A 22,207-nucleotide genomic window follows, 5' to 3' on the forward strand; every position below is an offset into this window, starting at 1 on the left:
CTAATTCGATCTCGCAGCGAAACTCCGAATATAGCTCTGACTTTTGTTCTTTGGGTAACCTTGAGTTTTATTATAAGGTTATAGCTAACCGTATGGTTGCTTACGTCTCAAATCCATAAGTCATCACCGGCAACACGTTGGTAAAAGATCTACATTTTCACTCACTGTAGTATCTTAGACGAAAAGATGTTTCGGAACACTTCATCTAAGTTGGATTCGGCAAGCGATCACTTTCTCGAAGTTGGACTTAACAAGCTTATTGTTACTTAAATAAAAATTAAATTGTTGTTTAATTAGAACAGATGTTTTCGAAGCATCTGTTCTGAGGTATGGAAAAATAAATTATTAGGAGTGATTTATGAGCAGAATAAAATACTTATACAATCCTCACTAATGGACGGTTAGTCCCTCTTTTTATTTGATCCTTAATGATCATAAAAATATATGTTTTTTTTAATTTACTGTAAATCTACCATATTTTGCCTTGTGAAATTAACCGAAATTTACATATAATACAGTTATATGGATACTATATTTACTATTAACTGCTTTTTTCATTAAAGAAACCCATGGAAGTGGCAAGTTAATTGGTAATGTCATTCACATGTGACAGACGCCTGTTTGGAGGTTAAAAAACCGTAATAAAATGTTATATTATACGGCATTGTGTTAATATGTAAGAAAATACCAATAATATCAAACTTTATTTGTTTAAGTAACAATGTCTTCTATCGCAGTGAGTGATAATTTAATTGCAGTGGCAAACGGCTTACATATAAACTGTTATGATTATTCAAAGCACACAGGTATCGATGTGATTTCGGAAGATGCAAACGATAGAATTTTTGACATTATTATTGCATCTGACTGTAAGCATATAGCGATACTAACTTTAATATCGAAACAGCTTATTGTGTACGACTGGCCTACACTCGAAAATACTAAAAAGTACATTCTGCCGAGAAGTGCGAGCAAAATAAGATTTTCGGTTAAATGTGACCAAATATTCGTGGCCGACAAAACTGGAGACGTATTATCATACGATATCACAAAGGAAAGTAATGGTATCAAGTTGTTAGGACATTTGAGTTTATTACTGAATATCTTACAAACAGATGACTGTAAATTCATAATATCCTGTGATAGAGATGAAAAAATAAAGGTGTCTTGTTACCCGAACACTTATAATATACAAACCTATTGTCTTGGTCACACAGAATTTGTTAATAATTTAGAATTATTACCTCATAATGTTAAGTATTTAACAAGCACATCAGGTGATGGGACTATTAAATGTTGGAATTATGAAGTAGGAAAACTGTGTTATAGTATTGACACATTTCTTGATATAAATGATGAGAGTTTAAAAAATAACTTTGCCAAAGTTATGGTTGAAGAAGGTGTTGAAGTTAATGCTTTACCCATAGTTCATTATGCCATTAGTAAAGTCAATGAATCATGTAGTGTCATAGCTGTAACTGTTTTCAGTTTTAAAAAAATACTTTTTTATAGCTTAAGCACAGACAATGAACTTTTTGAACATAAATTACTACAAAGTTTGGATATTGATCAATTTCCGACTTCCTTAACACTCAATGGCACATCTTTATTTGTGTATTATGATATAAAAGGAACAGTTGAGATTTATAAGCTTCAATATGAAAAAGCAAACATATGTTTCGGTCTTGCCGAATCTATTGCATTACAGGATAGTAGAAAAGAAAGTTCAAGAGAAGAAAGTAAAGATATAAAACTTTTGTACAAAAGAAAATTTGACAATGTACAAGAATATCAAGAAAGAAAAAAGCTAAGACTGAACAAAGCCTAACCAATAAAATACAATTCACAACATTAAACAATCCATTATGTATTTGAAATAAAACTGGGAATCAAATTACAAATTATATTGTTACTGTTACATAAACAAGAGGCCACCTAATATAGCATAAAGAAAAAAGAAAAGAATACCTTAAAATCTAATATCTTGTTACATGACAATAAAAGATTTTTAACCAAGTAGTTGTTTATTTTTAATTACATCTCAAACAAAAAAAAATATGAAGTGTGCAAGTCTTATGAGTTGTACAAAAATAAATGAAATCAAAGTAATTTCTTATCATTAGGCTATAGTATGAACAATTGAACTGTGTCACTCCAATGTTTACAATGGTAATAGAGCATTAAAATAATAATTTCCTAAATGATATTTCAGAAATAAATTCTTTTGTAATTGTTAGATTATTTAAAAATAAACTTAGTCATTTTATGTCTTATTAAAAATCTTGAACAAATGTTTTAAATTATTATATTAAGCTTAAAAATTATTTTAGAATAAATTTTGTTGCTTTCATTTTACCAGAAATATCTTAATCCATCTGCTCCTAAAAAGCCTCTCAATGGGTTTAAACAAGAAACATTAATTTTTGAATCCATGTTATAAATTTTCAACAAATTTATTATATTAAAATTTAATTACAATATGTACAATTAAATATATTGTCATATAATAGTTCACCTCCCTTTGTAATAATATTTTAAATTACAAGCTCCAAACATTTATTATATTTTCATTTAAACAGTGATTTGATAGTAAGTAATGTTGCAGAGATTTTAGAAAGCCACAGATAAATCATTCATACTACAACAGGAGTCTAAGCCACATCTGCATATAAACTAACAGAAAACTAAATGTTTCTATATCACAAGTTTAACTAAAATACAACAAAGTAGCTTCACGACTATATATCCTGATATTATTGCTTTTCTTCTTATTATTATTACAAGACCAATATAAGACCCAGCACAGATGTCATAAAATCCATCCAATGTTATTGTATTTTTTTATAGTTAAAAATACATCATGTGTCCAATTTTTACAATTATAACTACAACTAAATGCAATAAATACAATCTGGGTCTTTAGAACTTTTTATCTAGACTTAAGGACATTGGCAAAGTTTCGAAGTAGTGAGCCAAGGTTATCTATATTACTCAAAACACTATCCACTTCATTCTTGAGATCCATCAAATCCGGCAAATTATTGCAATCTTGGACATTAAGTAAAGTTGTGAAAATTTTATCCCATAAACTGACCTTCATATACCTGAAATTTAAAAAAAATATTAGGTACAAAATAGGCAAACAAGTAATCTTGTATTTTTATATAGGTTCATTAAACTTTAAACTATAAACAGTACACACTTTATTTATAGTTTTTATAAACGTTATATAAACTATAACTAAAGTGTGTACTTTACACACAAGAAAAAAAACTTGGTAAATAAGTTTCTAAAAGTGAACACTACATGCAAGAAAATGTAAAATAGAAACTAAATTACATTGAGATTATTTCAAAATGAAAGAATTTAGATGGAGGTTAATATTCCTGACTTTTTTCTTTAAGTATTTTGGGAACATATGTATACATATTCTACTTTCATGAGTTGTGACCCTAATTGGTTCTCCTTAAGGCTGACTCCATAATGTTGACCTTCACTCACTGTTATTCAGATGGCTATTCAAATGTGGCTTAGCAAAGTTAAATTTCATTAGCAAATGAGCACAATGGTAATATTGACAATATAACCATTAACTAACTTTTGTAGAAAATTTGCAACTGCTACCTAGCATTCTCTACTTTTGAGAGAATTTATTTCTAAATAGACAAGTCTAGACTTGTAACCATGCATACAACAGTTCGTTGTTTGCATAGGACAAATAATGCAGAAACTGTATCTGGAGTTCCTTTATCTTAGGATATGTGCAATATATTTTGACATCACAAGATCCTTAAAGAATTTGGTTGGTTGTAATGCAAAATCAGTTAGACTTGCTGCTTTCTTTGTTATCTTATTATGATGTTCGAGAAAATCTAACTTTGTGTTGACTATAACATCTAAATCATTCATGCTTGAGACTACATTTATGGGCAAATTATTTTTAATATGAGGGCAATAACACTACCTTTTTCTTTCAATTTTAAGCGAAAACATTTATCGGAGATAAATATTGCACATCGACCTTGGAAAGAGACAATTGGCTAATTTCGGCTTCATAGAGCATTATCTCTGTCCCACATAGTTTGTATTTCGTGCGACAAAGATAATGCTCTACAAAGCCCAAATTAGCCGATTGTCTCTTTCCAAAGGGTGATGTGCAATATTTATCGCCGGGTATTGTACAGATATTTATAAAAATTTCATTTCTGAAACACCAGCTATTTATACTGGCAATATCTCTTTGAAAGCAAATTATATATTTAGTTTGTTGATAATTCTTTATAATTTTAAAACATCAATGTATTGGTTTTTGGAGTTTATAATTTTAAAGATATGACTCGCACCATCTTAATAGGGAATCACAAATTCCAGCATACTCTAGCTTCTGTAGAAACAGAACATGATCAACCACATTGAACGTCTTGAAAAAATCCAATCACTTTATTAAGGAAGAACATCTCATATGTAGCAATATGTTCCTAAAGAACAAATTTATGTATGAAAATGATATTTTGATATTTATATCATGCTATAAAAATGTATTAAATAAATGGTACATAAAAATATTACCTTGGTAATTTTTTGTCAATATTCCATTGTCCAAGACGACTCACAACCTTCATGTAACTGCCCATTAAAATAACATGTATTGTACCAGCTAAGCAGTATAAATCAGTCTGATAGGTCCATGGTTTACCTTCTCTCATCTCAGTACATGTAAATCCTTCTGTAGCAATTAACTAAAAGCGAAAATTAAATTTTAGTGAAATGAATAATTTATTTAAGAAAAAACTCAAAATAAAAAAACTGACCTCTCTAAATGATGTCCCTTCTGGATAAAGTGACATGTCAATGGCACACCCAAAGTCTATTAACTGCAGGGATGGTGTCCTCCATTCTTGAGTGGGACTGTAAATCATTTTAAAGAATTCAAAACACATAAACATAAAAAGATAAAGGATACCTGGAAAAAAATTGTAGGAAAGATTGACACATGTGAAAGCAAACCTCAGTCATGAGAAAGCCACTAAGACTTACATTTTTTCATAGAACCTCTATGTTCTATATGTGTATTAACATATTTTGTTTACACTAAATCATTTTAATGAAATACAGTAGAGAGTACATAATTACACACAAAGTAATCACTACAGAGTTTTAGGAACTTAACTAGATATAAACAAGATTTAAATCTCAAGCTTGGTATTTTCAGTGGCAGTAAATATTTTATTGTGAAATCAAATTATAATACACAAGATATAACTGCATTATTCTTGAGAGGCCAGGTATTTGGGTCACATTTGTTCTACTTAATTAAATATGTTTAAGATTTCCTTCTCCGAGGAAGAAGTAACTGACCCAGCTTTAGATCACAACACAATGTGTTAACAACATTATGACAATTGAATAGTCAATAAACTTTAAACAAGGTGGGATGGCTTGTACAGAATGCCTTATAGCGAATTGTATTGAAGTTACACTTCATAAATAAGAAAATTAATAAATTACATGCAAATAAAATATACCCGCAATAGACAACAATTCATAATTCGCCATGGTATTTTGTTACACGTCGAATAAAACAGTTGTCAACCAGGATTCTATGTTAAATCATACCATCTTATTTTGTCATTGCCAACAATTTGACAACATAGTCCATTGCTTTTTTTAAAAAGTTTATGGTACTTGCACGTAAGATTGTTGGTAATATATTAGGTTTAATATTTGAATCTTGTTTACTTTCAGTTAATTACCTAAACCTATAAAGTGGAATCAGTGTTATATGCAACTGCTATATACACAAATAAGATGAGCCTTTAAAACCAATGTACCTCTTAAAACTATATTTCACAAAAAGCATAGTTTTATTTGTGGCATGTGATTTGTACTATGTAAATGCCACTGGATATATGTTGCATGCATAAAAAAAACATTAACTATTACCTTTGAATAAAATTTTCACAAAATACTTGAAATAATGCACTTACATTTTCATAAGCAAGAAATTATCCGGCTTAATGTCCGCGTGAATAATCTGGGCCTTATGTAGATAATGGACTATAGATAAAATTTCGGATGTCAATAGGATAACAATAAATTCATTAATACATTTTGAGGTAGCAATTCTAACTTTGTTAGCAACATCCAAGAGAGATCCATATTTAGAATACTCTGATACAAATAGGCTTGCATTGTCACCTAAGAATGCAGTAGTTATATCCATGTATCCAGGAAGCTGAAACATACAATTAGTTTAATAGTTTAACAAGGGTAAGTAAAGCTGTATGTAATTATTAACTCACATTTATACTCACCATAAATGGATCTTTTATCCTAGCTTTAATCTCTTGACAAATATAAAACTCCCATGGACGACTAGGTTTTTGATATTTCACAGCCACTGATTTGTTACTATGCAAATCCATACATAAAAACACTGCTCCATAATTTCCTTTCCCCAATTGTTTTTCAATAGAAAATTTATTATTGCCAACACTTATCATAGTAGCTAATTGCAATTTTGGGACCGATCGAACCTCGATATATCCTTCTGCATGAGTCTTATTAGGAAACTTAACATACTCTAACAAAGAAGAAATAAGCTTTTTATTAAATGGATCGATAGGCGACGGAAAATCTATATCGGCAGGTCTTGGGATATCACTAGTTTCCACTAAGGATATTGAGTGCGTAGATTTAAATGCAGCACATTCCATGGAATTCTCGCTGTCCACATCCATTCCATACCCATCAGACTGGAAGTCTGATTGCCTAGAGTATACTGATGAAATTCGACTGTCTTTGCTGACAGAGTCCCTGCTATCCTCGGATTGGATCTCTACCCTATGTTCAAAGTCAAGTTGTCGTTTTGAAATATCTTTATGTTTTTCAGTACTATGGGATATTTTAGCTGATTGGATAGGTGTGGCAGACTGTGCAGTTGTCATGCCATCTTTGCTATCTGAGTCAGACATACCAGAAGGAGGTATTTGTGCCTGTTCAGGGCTTGAAACATATAAATTTTTATGCATTTTTTGTGAAATACTGGGACTATTTGTAAACTTAGGAGTGTTGGCGTTATCCTTCGGTTCATTTCGATTAGAAATAAAATTAAGAAATTGATTTGAAAATCCAATGTCATTTGGGCTTTGACAATTTTTAACATTAGGTTGATCATGTCTGACGGTTCTTAAAGTCGACGAAGGACTCTTTCGTGAACTTTTGGATTGTGGACTATTATTGGTTACAATTTGTGATTCTGTTTCCAAATGTTCTTGTATTTTAGGTGTTACATTGGTTGGAGTTTCTTGTCGCATTTCAGTTAAATGCGTCATACTTGTATGTATTTTGGAATTTCTGTAATTACTTTGGGCACTCTGTGGACTTTGATATATTTGAAATGATTGATTGTTTGTCAATTGATTGTTAGCTATGGCATATCCTGGGGAGTTATTTTCTATTTGTTTGGGTCTGTATGAGGTTTGTACTGCACTATAGTTCGGATTATTAGAGTTGTTAGGATTGGGATAAACACTTGTACTACTATACTGGCTATGCATTCCGTGATAGTTCTGTTGATTAAATTGGTTTGTAGGTTGTGTAGATCTCTGATAGTATTGTTGGTTTTGATACTGGGGTTGATGAGGAGGGCTTTGAAAAACACCTGATTGTTGAATTTGATTAGCATATATATGTTGTCTTTCTTGTTGGTTGGGGTAATGAAATTCTTGTCTGCCCGCATATCCATGCTGAGGACTCATCATGGACTGCCCAGGGCTGTGATAACCCATTTGGTTGGTGTATGTAGGACTGTGGAATCCAGGTGGAACAGGTGCATTGATTTCATGAGGGCTCTGCATACCAGTGGGCTGGGGGCTATGATATGAATTTTGATTGGGACTTTGAAAGTTTTGTGGTTGTTGTGCCAACACTTGGTTGCTATATGTGGACTGATTGTAGTTAAAACCTTGCGGATATTGATGCATTGATCTTTGAGGTGTGAATCCATTGTAATTAGGAGGAACTGGTTTCTGATACTGATGATCATGAGAATGATAAGGCACTGAAGTGGACGACGGTACGGGTTTATTGTCTTGGGAATCTCGTTTTTGTGTATATATTCGAGAGAATTGTCCATTAACAAGTCTTGGTTGGTTGGATACCGAATTTCGTTTGGAGGCAGTACTTTGCTGAGCTGGATCATTATGATTATTATAAATAGAATCGAAATTTGTTGTATATCCTGTAAAATTAGTTCTTATTGACTGGCCTGATGAGCTTGAACCTGATTTGCTGAAATTTTCAATATCCATATTAGTAAATAGTAATAAATTATTTCGTTACTGTTTTTAAAAAAAATGTGTAGTTTTTGTAACAAAAAAGTTTTTTTTAATCATAGCTCAAAACAAGTTTGAACAAATTGATATTAAGACATCAAAGATTCTGGATAGAAAATATAAGTTTAACTGTAACTTTATATCAAGGACATAAGAAATCTTATGTATCCAAAAAATGTTTAAACATTCACTCACTAACAAAGTTAATGCCCTAAATATTATGAGATATATGGTAAAGTAAGCCACAGTTATCACTGAGAAAATTAATGATCTTTGATTTTCTTCTTTTTGATAAAATTCTTTTTAAAGCTATTATTTACAACATGGTTTATGTTTAAAGAGAAACAGAAATGTTAAATATTTATACCTATTATATTCTCTTGTGGCTTCCATTATAACAGAGAGTCCCGTGGTTGTTCCTTGGTTATCAACTGTTGCATGTGGATCCACGGGTAGATGCCTTGTAAAATCTTCCCTTTTTCCCATACCTTGATCTGATTGTTCAATAACACTTTCGTCCATACTAAATTTTGGCACCGACGGATACTTAGTTGACTGGTCTATAGAGCTTATGGGTTTCTTAAACTGGGACATATTGGGAGTGCTTGCATCTTTTATGTTGAAATTGAACATTTGTGTGCAGGAAGGCTCTTCATAATATGTAGTTTTATTCACCTGAAATTGTGACTGTTATTTACATAATTTTTAAATTGTGTTAAAAGATCACATATAAATCTATTTGTACAATTCTACAAGCATTCCATAGCTATGAAAGACTCTCCCGCAGTTAATAACAGTTTGCAGGTATGATACTTCCTACAAGTATTAATTCATCCATTGTAATCACCCAAAGGTATTAAGCATCCATATCAATTTTGTAACCAAATTTCCAATGGTAGTTAATGTTCTGGTCATTGAAAAATGTATAACGCAACTATCTAAAATGATCTAATCTATATGAATACGATGTCTAGCATTTTTTAAGTTTAAAAAACCGTACGCCTTTCTATGCTTGTAGAAGGTCAAAGGAATATAACCACATAGTGAAATCATATTTGATAAAGAAGGATTCACATTATCAATGTCATAATAAAAGATTAAAGAAAAATACATGGTTAATCAAATAACATAGCTAATTTGTAACAATACTTATGCATGTTTTGGATATTTATAATTGAGATGATAAAATATTTTTAATTATTTTTCATATTATGTGTTTCTGTTATGCTAACAAATTTAGTATCAAGTCCATATTATAAAATTTAAGTCCTTTTGATTTTGTTTAATTTGGCCTTAACAATTATCATTTTATATTGGAGGGAATAAAAAGCAAGGACTTAGGTATGAAATATTTGTGAGAAATTTGATAAAAATACGTTTTTTTTTCAAAACTCATCTAGTTTAATTAAACCAACCTGTTGTGGAACATGAATAGCAGTTGGCGGGGTAAAGTTATTAGCATTTTCTTTGTCCTCTGGCACACCTCTCATATCAGGAATCTCTAAGTTTTTTTTTGTATTTAATGCCATAGTCATGGATCTGTCTTCATGGATGTCGAACTTTGGCACCTCAAACTGTTGTACGGGCTGTACCATTGTAGGCTCTAAAAAAATATGATTTTGTAAAAAAAATAACTTTCTCTGATCTTAATTGTGCAAGACAGCTATAAATTGAGTGCAAGTTATATATTGAACAGTAAAAATAGTATTCATCTTAAACTGGAAGGATATACCCCAAGGATTGATGTGTTCTACCAGGTTTTCATTTTATATTTATGTCTGTTCAGTGGCGTACCTAGGGGGGGGCGGTAGGTGCGGTCCGCACCGGGCGGCACTTACCTAGGGGCGGCATTTTTTATATTTATTTATAGTTGTAAAAAGCAACTTTTTCATTTAAAATTTATTTTCTTTCTTGAATAATAAATGATTATTATAAGTTTAATATTTGATTTATATAAATTATGATTAAATTTATGATTTCGAATATTATTGCTAGGTGTATATAAATGCATTTTAGTGTAAATTTTGGGATTCTAATTCAAGAACAAGATAATAATTTTATTTTATTGTATTCATTAAAATTCGTTGAATTCGTAAAAGGATCTTTACGACTTTGTTCGGCAATTTTTCCTAACTAAAATTTTTTGATGTCAGTTTATAAATGTCATTTCTTTTGAAAAGTTTATATGATTACTTTGAAGTGATATATCAATATTTTTTTAAATCAAAAACCACTATTTGATTGACATATAATAGAAAGGGCGGCAAAATGGAGATCGCCCCGGGCGGCAAAAGTTCTAGGTACGCCACTGTGTCTGTTACAGTTTAAATTTATAGGTGTAAAATGAAAATACCGTTATCAGTAAATAAGTTTCTCAGCTCCCATCTTGCTTCCTTAGTATTGACAGTAACATCATCAATCAGGTTGCCCAACAAGCTTTTATTGAATTCCTCCATCAAGTTAGCCTTGCCAAAGTTACCACCATTGTCAGCAGTTGCAGGTAAGTTATCGGGACAATTATTAGATTTCTCTACTTGATTTTCTTTGTCTGATGATGAAGTTGATGTTTTTTGACTTTCATCAATTCTTTTGGCGGCATGCTCACTCAATTCTTTTGAATCCAAGTTGACTAAGACTTTGGGTTCACCCGGTGAATGCATATTTGTTACTTTGGTGACATTTTGGAGTGATGGAATTGATAATGGTATTAGTTGCCCTAAATGTTCTTGTTCAGTGTCCAAAGCACAATTTGCTAATGTTTCTAAAGCACTACATTGTGCAATAGCCTCATTCACATTGTAATTTTGTTGTATCTCTATATTTTCTACATTTGCAGTCTTTGTTCTTCTTTCCAGATTGTACTTCCTTGATCTTATTTCTTCTAAGCTGTATTCTATTTCTAAGCCACTAACATATACCTGCAAAATTATGTTTAAATTGTAAATTATCTTATTATAAAAAAAAACTTTTCATAAGTCAACAAAAAACTGCCAAGATCCACATAATTTTCTGGTAATAGCACGCGAGGAATATCGTACGTTCCGTGTTTAATAATATAAAATTCAATTACCTGTGACTTATTATAACAAGGGAATTTCGTTGGGTCTGCAGGGTCAGGTACACAAAGAGGCACATTAAAGGTTATGTCATCCACACAATAAGGCAAGTGATTCGCTGGTAGTTTCAGGGCATCATCCTCATCTTCATAAGCTATGCAAAGTCAATTTTTTTTATAAATTGATTATAAACAGTATATAAATACACATAGACAAATTTTTATTAGTATTTTGTAAGAATCCAAATGTTTTATAAGTTTTGATGTTATACCATACAACTATTAAAATTAATACAAGAGTGACACAAATGATTTATATTTTATTTAATGAAATGTTGAAGATATTTAATGTTGCTCATTGTTTAAAAATTCTCCTTATATAAGCATGAACAAACCTAAACATAAAATTTGCATTATATTTAAACTAAATTCATAGTAATTATCTATTTGAACGATTAATCCAGTATGATTATTGATAGTCGTTTTATTAATGATTTGTTGATAAAAGAAAATTTCTTACTTTTTAATTATGGTGAAATAATGTGTGAATGGGTCAAATGAAGAAATAATATAAAATGTGTAGTTTATCCTGCCTGTACTAGATCATGATGAAAATATAAAAAAATAAGAGTTAAAATATAATTGTACCAGATTATTATTTGTCTCTAAACTTTTTTAGTTACTCTAATAATTATGAATTTTAAGGCGGACTTGATTAATAGATTTATGTATTTTAATTAGCTTTTACAAACAAGGCGGTTGTAAACCAACTGTGTACCATTGGTGTCACAAGTTGATTGCTGTTACAGTAGAAAAGTGCTAAAGTAATATACTTCATTTAACAAAATCTGCAAATTCTGTTTAAGTATCCTATGCAATATTATCTCTATGTTAACTAATGTTTTGATAAATAAAACGAAATCCTTACGTGTAAATGGAAGTGGTTGATGGGGTACAACATTGGTATGTACCATTTTGGTCTTAGAATTTGTCCATATTCCAACTTCTTTCTCATTTTCGACATTACTGCAAGCCTGGACTAAAGAAGCTGGACCAGGATCTTCAGCTACAGGAATTGTAGCATGTGATGTAGAGGGAGTATCCTTAGAGAGAAAAAATACACTATTATATATTTTCTTTCTTTATCTTTCATTTCAAAACAATTATGCAATGAATTGTGTTTATAAAGAGAAGAGTGGCTGGAAAGCACAATTGGATGTAAACTAGTATTGAATTGAACACCTCTATAGTGATATCTCTGAACTAAAAATAAAGGCATGGAGTTTTAAACACACCATGATCTGAGAAGAAAGTAAAGGTACTGTCAGATTTATGTAATCTTCACAAACTTTTATTTTATACAGTGGCTAGAGACAATCATTCATCATGTCATATCATCAATCATAGTTGTTTTGATGAACTTTTTTTAAAATTATGTATATTGTTAGCCAAGCCTCAATGAAGTTCCTATCAGCACTCACAGTATTGATTCATGTGATACATCTTTATAATGGAGCTAAATATTAATAACGGAAGTAATGGCACAAATTTTTTGGGTACCTTTATGAAAAGAGTAACATTATCTAAACATGATTAATTAAAATTGCATTACAATAACACATTTCGCAAAATAATCAAAACTTTATAAATCATGATTGGGCTCTTCTATGTGAGAAGGCCAAAATTGTATTTAAATGCCTGTGGACCTTTAATTAAACATAGATCTGGTACCTGACCCAGAGTAATTGAAAGCTCTGCTTAAAACTACAGTTTCTTCAATTATCAAAACCTTACAATTGCGCTCCCATGTTAAGGCTAACTACAATATTGATTTATCTCAGGTATTATGGGATTGTTTATTGTAAAGGTTTACAAAGGAGTTACTAATGTTATGACATACTAGACAGAAAGGTTTAATAAGCTTAAACAAATTTGGAGTGCTAACCATGTGTACATGCATATACAGCAACCATGTTTTCTTATATATATTGACTATGTATTGCCATAATTTTCACATTAATAAAAGTCATTTCATCATGTTTTGTAGTAGGATAAATAAACAAAAAGAGATATGAAAAGTATGAAGTTTTCTTGTAGCTACCAAAATAAAATTATCCCATGTGAAGGATAAGAAATTCCATTGTATTTAAAACATGTTCTGTTTATAAAATTTACAATAAAATCCTAAGCTTTTATAAAATATGCACCAAAAGATGTGGTTTTGTTAGTTAAGTAGTTTGTTAGTATTATAATTACCAAAACATTGGTACCACAAGAAATAATAAGAAAAAATTGTATCTGTTTCAATCACTTAACATGGATTAGCATATTTGATTTAGCATGAAAAACTGGTTAATCCAAAGTTGCTTAATGTATATTTATTAATTATTATTATATTATAGTTAATAATTATTTTATTGTTAGTGGTAAATTAGAAACATTTAAGTCAATTTTTCTGTTGGCTTCTATTGGGATTGAGATGGCAGAGTGCTGAAGGCACTAAGTCTATACCTGTTATAAGCTTGAAAGCTCTCCCAGAACTCTCTTTCTGACTTGAGCTGTTACATAACATATTTGCAAGATTAAAAAGTCACCAAGATAGGTTAATGATCTCTAATTCCATCTATTTTTTTAAAAAGAAAATGGTATTCGTTTTTAAGCAATCTAAAAGTTTTTTTTTTTATTAATTTAATTGAGTTAACTAATGCCTGTGCCATCACATAATTGTTGCTTGATGTTAATTTATTTATAGTAATAAGTTAAATTCATGAATACCTCATACACATTCACCAAGAAGTTTGAATTGGGCAATCTCCTGTCAGGATTTCCTGACTGTTGTCTCACCATTCCTGGCAACACACTTCTAACATTTTCGCCAATTCTTTGTACTGGTACATTGGCAATATTCCTTCTCTTAAAAGTCTTCAGTGAAGTTAAAGCCATCCTGGTTTCAGCTAGAGCTGAAGCTGCTTTTCTTTTAGTTGGAGAATCATCATGTAACATTCTTTGGGCAAAGAATAACTGGAAGTTCCTAAAATACAATCATTACTTATTACATTTTTTTTTGTCAATAATGGGTTTAAGAAATATTTAAATCCTCAAGAAATATAACATTAACAAATGTAGGTAAATGGTTAAAAGAATTTTTACTCTTTTAAGCAATTTGAGGTTAGAAAAAATAGATGTCAACATTTAAGCTTAGCAAGCATTTGATAAATTATGAGGTCAAATGGTGTTGTGAAATCTGTTGTAAAGTCCAATATTAATTATACTAGAAACAATTTTCAATGAAGTGTTTTGTTTATGATGCCACATTCTGTAACAATTTTCACTCCTGAATAATATCCAAATATAAATGAATCTTGTTGCATAAATTTCATACTGCAGGTACATGATACATGATGTATATGATACTTGTTTAAGCATAAATATTGTAAAAGCATTTATATTATTCTTTAAATTTTGTGAAGAACCAACAATCTATAGATGCAATAAAGATAAAAAACTAAAGACTAAAACACTGATGTATATTTTAATTTTTACTTGAAAAAATAGAAAGTTATTGAAATATACAAAGGTTAAATGCATGTGTATAACTTCAGAATTTTTTATAGACATTCAAAAATAATTAAATGTAAAGAACATGAATACATACATATGTGCTTGCTCAAGCTCATCCAGAGGTTGAGCCTTAGCTTGAAGTCCTAACATGTACACTTGATTGGCTTTCTTATAATCACCCGACTCTTCACAATAGCAAGCCCAGGCACGGTAAAACTCAGAGCATTCTACTCCAATACCTGTGTTGTACAGCCTTTGGTATATCTCCAAAGGATTTGACAGACAATCCACCTATAGAATACAGAATCTACATTTTAAAATAGAAAATCTAAAATTTAGTTAGCAGTTGCAGTAACACCACAAATTTTCATGATAAAATACTGCTTTGTGACTATAAGCATTATATGATAAATTCTGATCATTAAAACAAAATTCCTGGTGTATAATACAATCATTTACTTAAATTATACAAACTAATAATGTACATTGAAATATAAACTGACATGCAATATAAAAAATAACAAAACATTAAAGTTTCTTCTGATGTCTGAGAGTGTTTCATAATGATACTGAATTTCAGGCTGTGTTAATCTGAATCAAAAATCTGTTTTGTAGAGGACATAGGCTATGTCTTTGAAACTATTACATTAAAATTTGAGATAATTTATGCAAAATTAAAAAGAGGTTACAGATAAAAATGCTAAACAACTAGAAAAAAATATTGTACATGTACATAAAAAGATTTGGATGCTTATATTTACCTAATTTTATGTAACCCTAATGAAATTTAGATGCATCTACAATAACTTACTAAGACATATTAACAAATAAAGTCCTGCAGTTTGAAGCTTTCAAAATAAAGTGTATTTGTCTTATATTTAAGAACTTATTTATTCACAGCAGTTGTCCGTTTACAAAATACTTATCACAGTCTTTCAACTTTAAGTAAATAGATAAATCAGATCAGCTGGTCTATACTTACATATTTTATCCACAGCTTCACAAGCCTTCTGTCTTGATAATATCTTTCATCTTTCTCAAACAATTGTAAGCAATCTTTAATTAGTTTGTCTATGTGGCCCTCATGACCATGTTTTGGGTATGATTGTTCAACCCATTGGATATAGTTGAACCATGGTTCCAAGGGATCCATCCCTTGATATTGTCTAATAGCTGTTTCATGTTCCCTGTTTAAAATAGTAACGATTGCGATTTCAAAATTAGAACATGGACCTTTCGATATTTCATACAATCTAAATGTTTTATAAAGTTACATAAAACTAAGGACATGACAAAAACATGGAAAATACACTGCATACATGTCGAATTTTTGTGTAAATCTCATGGAATTCAATTTTTAACTATTATAATAGTGCTTAATATAAGTAGATATATAAAAGTACTAACTCTTTTTGCAATTGAAGCTGCCTTTGAGCATCAACATCAGACTGAGCCTGTAATGCAGTTCCCAACTGCAAAAGATTTCTACCACCTCTCAGGGGCTGTATATTTTCTTTACTGACATCAATATCCATAGTAGATGTCCAACAAAAGTATGATATCAGAACATTAGAAAAAACACTGAAAAGCTAAACACAAATATGTGATTTTTCATGCACAAATTCCGAAGATTAACTGAGTGTTAGCAACTTTTTACAACACAGTCACTGCGCTAATTATAGATATAATACTGTTGTGAAGTAACTAAATAACCTAAATTATTTTGTAATCATTGGGATTCAGCTGTTAAATACAAGAAATCTTAGTAACTGTTACCAACTGAAGTACCAAACCAGAATTCAACCTCCATCAAAATGACAAAGTTACTAGAACGAAGTGCTCTATGGCATGATTTGAATTTATAAAAGAGCATGGCCGTTAAATGTTCTTAACAAACGTCCATAATGAAAATATTTTTTTGAAACTCATAAATAACGAAAATCTTAAAAAACTGATAATTATTGAAATATTGGAATCTCTTTATGCAATATATTATTTACTCAATATATTCATTAAGTATCTTTAAAAAAGAAATTTTAATTCAGATTTTTAATTTAAGCGCTGATTATTATACAATTGTAGTATAGCAAAGTATTCATGAAAGAAAACATTTCTCTGTAGCGATAAGTCTTACCATACTTACCCTAATGCGGACAATGTTTGCTTATGTAGTAGTGGCTTCTACTTAAACTCTCATGATTTTTCTTTTCAGCTGCTATTTATTTTCGGGAATAGTTTCGTAAAAACCTAAGCCTTATTAAGCTTTCAATCGATATGAAAAAACATGGTTTTGAAGTGAAAGGGGGTCGAGAATAAATTTGTTTTACATTTTAAATTATATAATTTTTGCTCAAGCTTCTTTAGCATTTGCTTTAAATAAAAATTTGTTAAATCTTGCGACTTGGAGATAATTACTTCTAGTCACCAGGCGATTTCCTTATTTATATCTACCATTATTTTTTTAGTTTTGCATTATATTATAAATAAATATAATGTATTGATTTAAATTGATAGTTCAATAAAAAACATATTATTGTTATTTTTACGTATCCAACACCGATATTAACCGTCAGTGCAATGTTCAGTCAATGTCATTTAATGAAGTAAAGTATACAGATTGAGATATACATTTTTAGATATTTATATTATAAATATAAAATAAATATATTTAAAATGTCGTTACGCTTGCAACTAGAAAAGAAAAAGGCTTTAGAAGAAATGCGAAAATTAATGGCAGATCGTAAAAACAAAGATAAAAAACCCACAAAAATAAACAATCCACTTGCAAAGTATAATAATGCTGGACAGCTTATGTGTATTTTATGTACATCAATAGTACGGTCTGAAAATGTATGGCAAGTTCATTTAAATAGTAAACAACATAAAGAAAATGTACAAGAAGCAAAAAAATTAAAAGAAATGACCAACAATTTCACCGATGGTAAAATAAAGAAGAGACCTAACACATCATTTGAAGGTGCACCACAAGAAAAGAAATTAAAAAGTATTCTTAAAAATGCTGATAATGATATAATTGTTAAAGCATCTACTACAAAAAATAATGCCCCAACAATTGTGTCATTTCACAATGAGGAAATTAAGAGGATTTCTTTAAAATCATCATCAACTGATAAAGAAGGTATACTTTTAAGCATTAACTTACAGTACAGTTTTTTTTAGTGTTTACTAGTTTGCTAAACTTTCTTATAATTGTGCACTTAGGGCAACAATTTTGATATTAATGTTAAATATGCACATGCCCATGATACAAATTCATGTAAATTTAGCGAAAATAGTTTTTTGGTTCCTAAATTATGGAGACAACTACAACAACTTACTGATAAATGAATAAAAGGTACTATTTTTGGAGTCCACCTGTACCCAAGCAAGTGTAGTTGTCGAAAGCATTTGCCCATGTGCTAAGTGCTTTCAGTAATAAGCCAGTATTTTAAGTAATTGTGCATTTGAATATCCCACCTCTGATTATTACACAAATATTAAACATGATCAAAATTGTTTATCTAAGATGTTAATCTTTTGTTAAGGTCTTAGCAAAGAAACCACATCTACAAATAATTTGAAGGAGGGAGATTCAAAGGAACATTCAATCAATGATCAGCCTATACCAGAAGGATTCTTTGATGACCCAATTTTAGATGCAAAGGTGAGCAAATTTAAAATATCTGGAAATATTCTGAAAGATAAGCTATTTTTATGTCTATTTTGTATGTTTGACTCGGTGTTTAGCACTAATCTGTGTAACAACTCCTGAAGATGCCCCATGGAGGGGTGAAACACGTGTTGAGTGAATTTACGGTGGCGGTTGTGTAGTTGGCATTGTCTGTCGCATGCGCATTTACGAGCGGGCTGGCGGGCGGTGCACTTTCATGCACGACAACCACTGTATGTGCGGAGGTGGCTAGATATTGGTCCTTTCTTATTTAGGATGGACTTCCGCAATGTAACGCCTGAATCCATTAAATATTTTGTATTGTTATGGTATTTTAAAAATATGGTTTACATTACGGTATTTTGTGGTAAGTTCTGGTTTAATTTTCATTTCTAATCACTTATTTTTTATTTTCCACATTTACACAATTGGAAATAACTGTTGATTATGAAGTTGTCAATTAATTTTTTAGGTTTTTATTCTGAATAGAAGTATACATCTATGTATTATAAGACATTCCATGAAATAGACTTTTTCAATATTTTTATAAGTATTTATGTCTCCTTGGAACAACCTCCAAAAAAACTTACATGTTCAGAGGATTTGGAGAGTAAGGACATAAAATATAAAAATATAAATTTAGTATTTTTCCTTACATTGTAACCCTTTATGCTGGCGATCATGACCATTTCTGGAATTAGATTGCATCCTGCATAACCATTTTGTCACACACTATATGTGCCAGTTTTCAATATATTTATTTGAATATAAAAAAAAAATAAAAAAATGTTTATGAAGTCTATGTGAAAATTAGCAGTGATGAATAAATGAAAGAAATTATTATATATAGAATTTATTATCACCCTTTAAACCTTACCTAAATGTTAGTATACATTTTGATTATATGATAAAAGCACATTTCTATTATTTTATAAGGAAGAATTTTTTATTATTAAAAATTTGATTATTATATGATTTTCTGCATTATTGCTAAAAATTTTATTCACCATAGAGTTCTTGAAATGCTTCATGTATGTATTCTATCATATCTCCAGCTAGCATGCTCCTTCCATACATTCTAAAAGCTTTTTCATTACACATCCGTACTAAAATAGAAGCCGCAAAACATGACAAAGATGATGTTATTATTGTTTGATCAGCTCTTGATGAAATATTTAGTTTATCAACATTGCTAAGCATCCAATGTAAAAAGGTTGCTATAGATCCTGAGAGTATATCTCCCTGTCCTCCACACCTACGTCCAGATCCGCCGGAATTAGATTTCCATTGAGCATAACTAAGGGCACAAAACACTTCATCGGTACTACCTTTTTTAAACACAACAATGTTTTCACCTAACCCGTTTAGCCCTGACTGGCCATTTACTTTCTCACTTAACCTTTCAAATTCAATTTTATTTGGTGTCAAAATCACTGATGACTTAAAATTTTTGATTAAACTCAAATTTTGTGTTATCAAATACAAACCATCAGCATCAATCACAAGTGGAATATTTTTCCTGTTTATAGTTTTTATCAATTCCATAACAACTTCAAATATTTTTGGATCTCTGCCTAATCCTGGTCCAATGACTACAACATGCAGCCGGTCCAACCAAGGTGATATATCATTCACCGCATTTGGCTGATCTAACAAAGGGTGAACAATTAACTCAGGACTGTATGATTTAATAACAGTGGCTGCTGGGGATGTACAGAATATATGCACAAGGTCAGCGCCCACCTGGAAGAAAGAGATAAATGCAGCATATATTACATGAAATTGTTATAATCTGAAATATGTATATCATATAAGACATTTTATTTGGAATTCAGAATATTACAGGTAGTTTGAAATTATTTCAAATTGAACTTTATTCGCTGTATAAATTCAGTAAAAATGCAAGTTGATATAAAACTTTATTATTAACTGCATCCTAAAAAACAGACAATAAAACTGGTATTAGCATCTAATATTAGAATTATGATCAGTGTTAATATTTTTATATACAAAACATTTAAGTTTGATTTTATTATAATATGTGCAAAATGTTCCACCTATATAATAACAATAGTTAAACTATATATTTAAATAGAGCTTATATGGTCTAATAAAATATCTAAAATAAAGTCTGTTTGTATAGACATTTTACAGATTTGGCTTACCTTTAAAGCACTGATACCAGCAAAATATGGAGCACCTGTATATTCCAAAGAACCTCCAATTACACCTATCCTCCCTGCTTGACCTTTATGACTTTTTCCATCCAAAGGTGGAATACAAGATTTCACTAATTTTATCATACTGGGTTTATCCATTGTAATTAATCGTTTGCAGTTCAATCTAAAGGAATCTAGAAAACTTTGTTTACTACTCAATAAATATATTAAAAACATCTGCCCCTTTAGTTAAAAGTAGTAAGTATTCTTAGTTAAGTTCATGTTGAAATTGCTTTTCAGTGAAATTATGCCCTTTTTGAAAGAGACATTTCACTATATACTCGCTGACAGATAACTTGATGTTATTGATTATAGCGTTGTTACTGAATTTTATATTATCTATGATACAATTATCTATTGTAACTGTCAGTGTTGAAGACATTGTATAATTTACAACATGAAAAAAAATATAAAAGATATTTTAAAATAAATCAACAAAATTCTTTTGTTTTTTACTAGGTAAGAAATATTGAATATAAAGATCCCGTAGAAGAAGAATGGGAAAGATTTCAAAAAGAAATTAAGGAAGAGACTAGTACATCTGCAGAAATAATTGCTGGTGAACAAGAGGAAGCTACGGCAGAGAGACAAATCGATGAAATTGATGAACAAATTCGAAACTGGTCAAGGTATAAATGGTTCATTTTCGTTTTTTTCATTTTTGTTACTAGTTTAAAAGTATAAACACTTATTTTAATGTTTTATTTGTAAGTTTATCTTATATCCTTAATTTACAGAGTTTTGGACTTGGAATTGAAAAAAGAAGAAACTAAGAAGAAGAAACAGGATGTTGAATTAATGAGTGATAACGAAGATAATGATTCAGATAATGACGTTGATCTTGATGAATTTTTGGATTGGCGAGCAAAAAAATCATACAGTTAATATTTTGCGAAATTAAATAGTGTTTAACTATTGATGATTTATTAATTTACACAATAAACGTTCACCTAACTCCTTTTTACATAACATTATAGAAGTCTTTAAGGGTAAGGAGTAACAGTATGGAAACTTTATGAATATGATTTTTTTAAAACGGAAATTAGCATTTTATCAAGCACATTCGAACTGTTGGTTCACGTGTAATGCTTAATTTTATAAAGATTTATATTAATATTTTCAGGCATGGCGTGTAAATATCTATTGATTCTTAAAATGTATCGTAATAAAGATTTATAATATAGAGCATAAGCATTAGCGAATTTAACTTACCAAAATAGCTGTACATTAAAATAAAGGCAATATAATCATGTTACTTTTGTCTCTTATTCTGCTTGGTCATAATTTCACCTTTGGATTTGATCGATTAAGTTGCATTTCTATTAAACACAACATTCCTGGTTTTTAAAGAGTGTGTAATACTAAA

General features: G+C 30.1%; 4 protein-coding genes across 5 annotated transcripts; 2 read left to right on the forward strand and 2 right to left on the reverse strand.

Annotated features, from left to right (window-relative positions):
• The first annotated feature begins 622 nt into the window (after nt 1-622).
• Nucleotides 623-2,138, forward strand: wuho (tRNA (guanine-N(7)-)-methyltransferase non-catalytic subunit wuho). The gene has a single exon (XM_068774903.1). The coding sequence runs from the start codon at nt 722-724 to the stop codon at nt 1,826-1,828; it is 1,107 nt and encodes a 368-aa protein (XP_068631004.1). The 5' UTR covers nt 623-721; the 3' UTR covers nt 1,829-2,138.
• Nucleotides 1,916-16,743, reverse strand: BubR1 (Bub1-related kinase). 2 transcript variants are annotated; one of them, XM_068774902.1, is made up of 14 exons: nt 16,360-16,743; nt 15,935-16,139; nt 15,047-15,243; nt 14,167-14,422; nt 12,320-12,494; nt 11,407-11,546; nt 10,690-11,254; nt 9,752-9,939; nt 8,704-9,011; nt 6,315-8,292; nt 5,988-6,235; nt 4,812-4,908; nt 4,570-4,739; nt 1,916-3,104 (listed from the first exon to the last, which is right to left on the reverse strand). In XM_068774902.1, exons 1-14 carry the CDS (start codon nt 16,485-16,487, stop codon nt 2,930-2,932), a joined length of 4,830 nt encoding a protein of 1,609 aa, XP_068631003.1. In that variant the 5' UTR covers nt 16,488-16,743; the 3' UTR covers nt 1,916-2,929. The 2 variants fall into 2 exon arrangements, with proteins under 2 accessions (XP_068631003.1, XP_068631001.1); XM_068774900.1 differs by having other exon boundaries at nt 8,704-9,023.
• An 824-nt stretch (nt 16,744-17,567) lies between these two features.
• On the forward strand, nt 17,568-21,756 carry LOC137931551 (zinc finger protein 830). Its single transcript, XM_068774978.1, has 4 exons — nt 17,568-18,091; nt 18,498-18,616; nt 21,301-21,470; nt 21,579-21,756. Exons 1-4 carry the CDS (start codon nt 17,626-17,628, stop codon nt 21,724-21,726), a joined length of 903 nt encoding a protein of 300 aa, XP_068631079.1. The 5' UTR covers nt 17,568-17,625; the 3' UTR covers nt 21,727-21,756.
• Naxd (NAD(P)HX dehydratase) lies at nt 19,479-21,143 on the reverse strand. The gene is made up of 2 exons (XM_068774977.1): nt 20,788-21,143; nt 19,479-20,365 (listed from the first exon to the last, which is right to left on the reverse strand). Exons 1-2 carry the CDS (start codon nt 21,016-21,018, stop codon nt 19,622-19,624), a joined length of 975 nt encoding a protein of 324 aa, XP_068631078.1. The 5' UTR covers nt 21,019-21,143; the 3' UTR covers nt 19,479-19,621.
• Nucleotides 21,757-22,207: the final 451 nt, after the last annotated feature.

Source organism: Battus philenor, unplaced genomic scaffold (assembly GCF_028537555.1).
Source record: "Battus philenor isolate CCGP_79_NKW_IND1 unplaced genomic scaffold, ilBatPhil1.0.hap1 SCAF_8, whole genome shotgun sequence".
NCBI lineage: Eukaryota > Metazoa > Arthropoda > Insecta > Lepidoptera > Papilionidae > Battus > Battus philenor.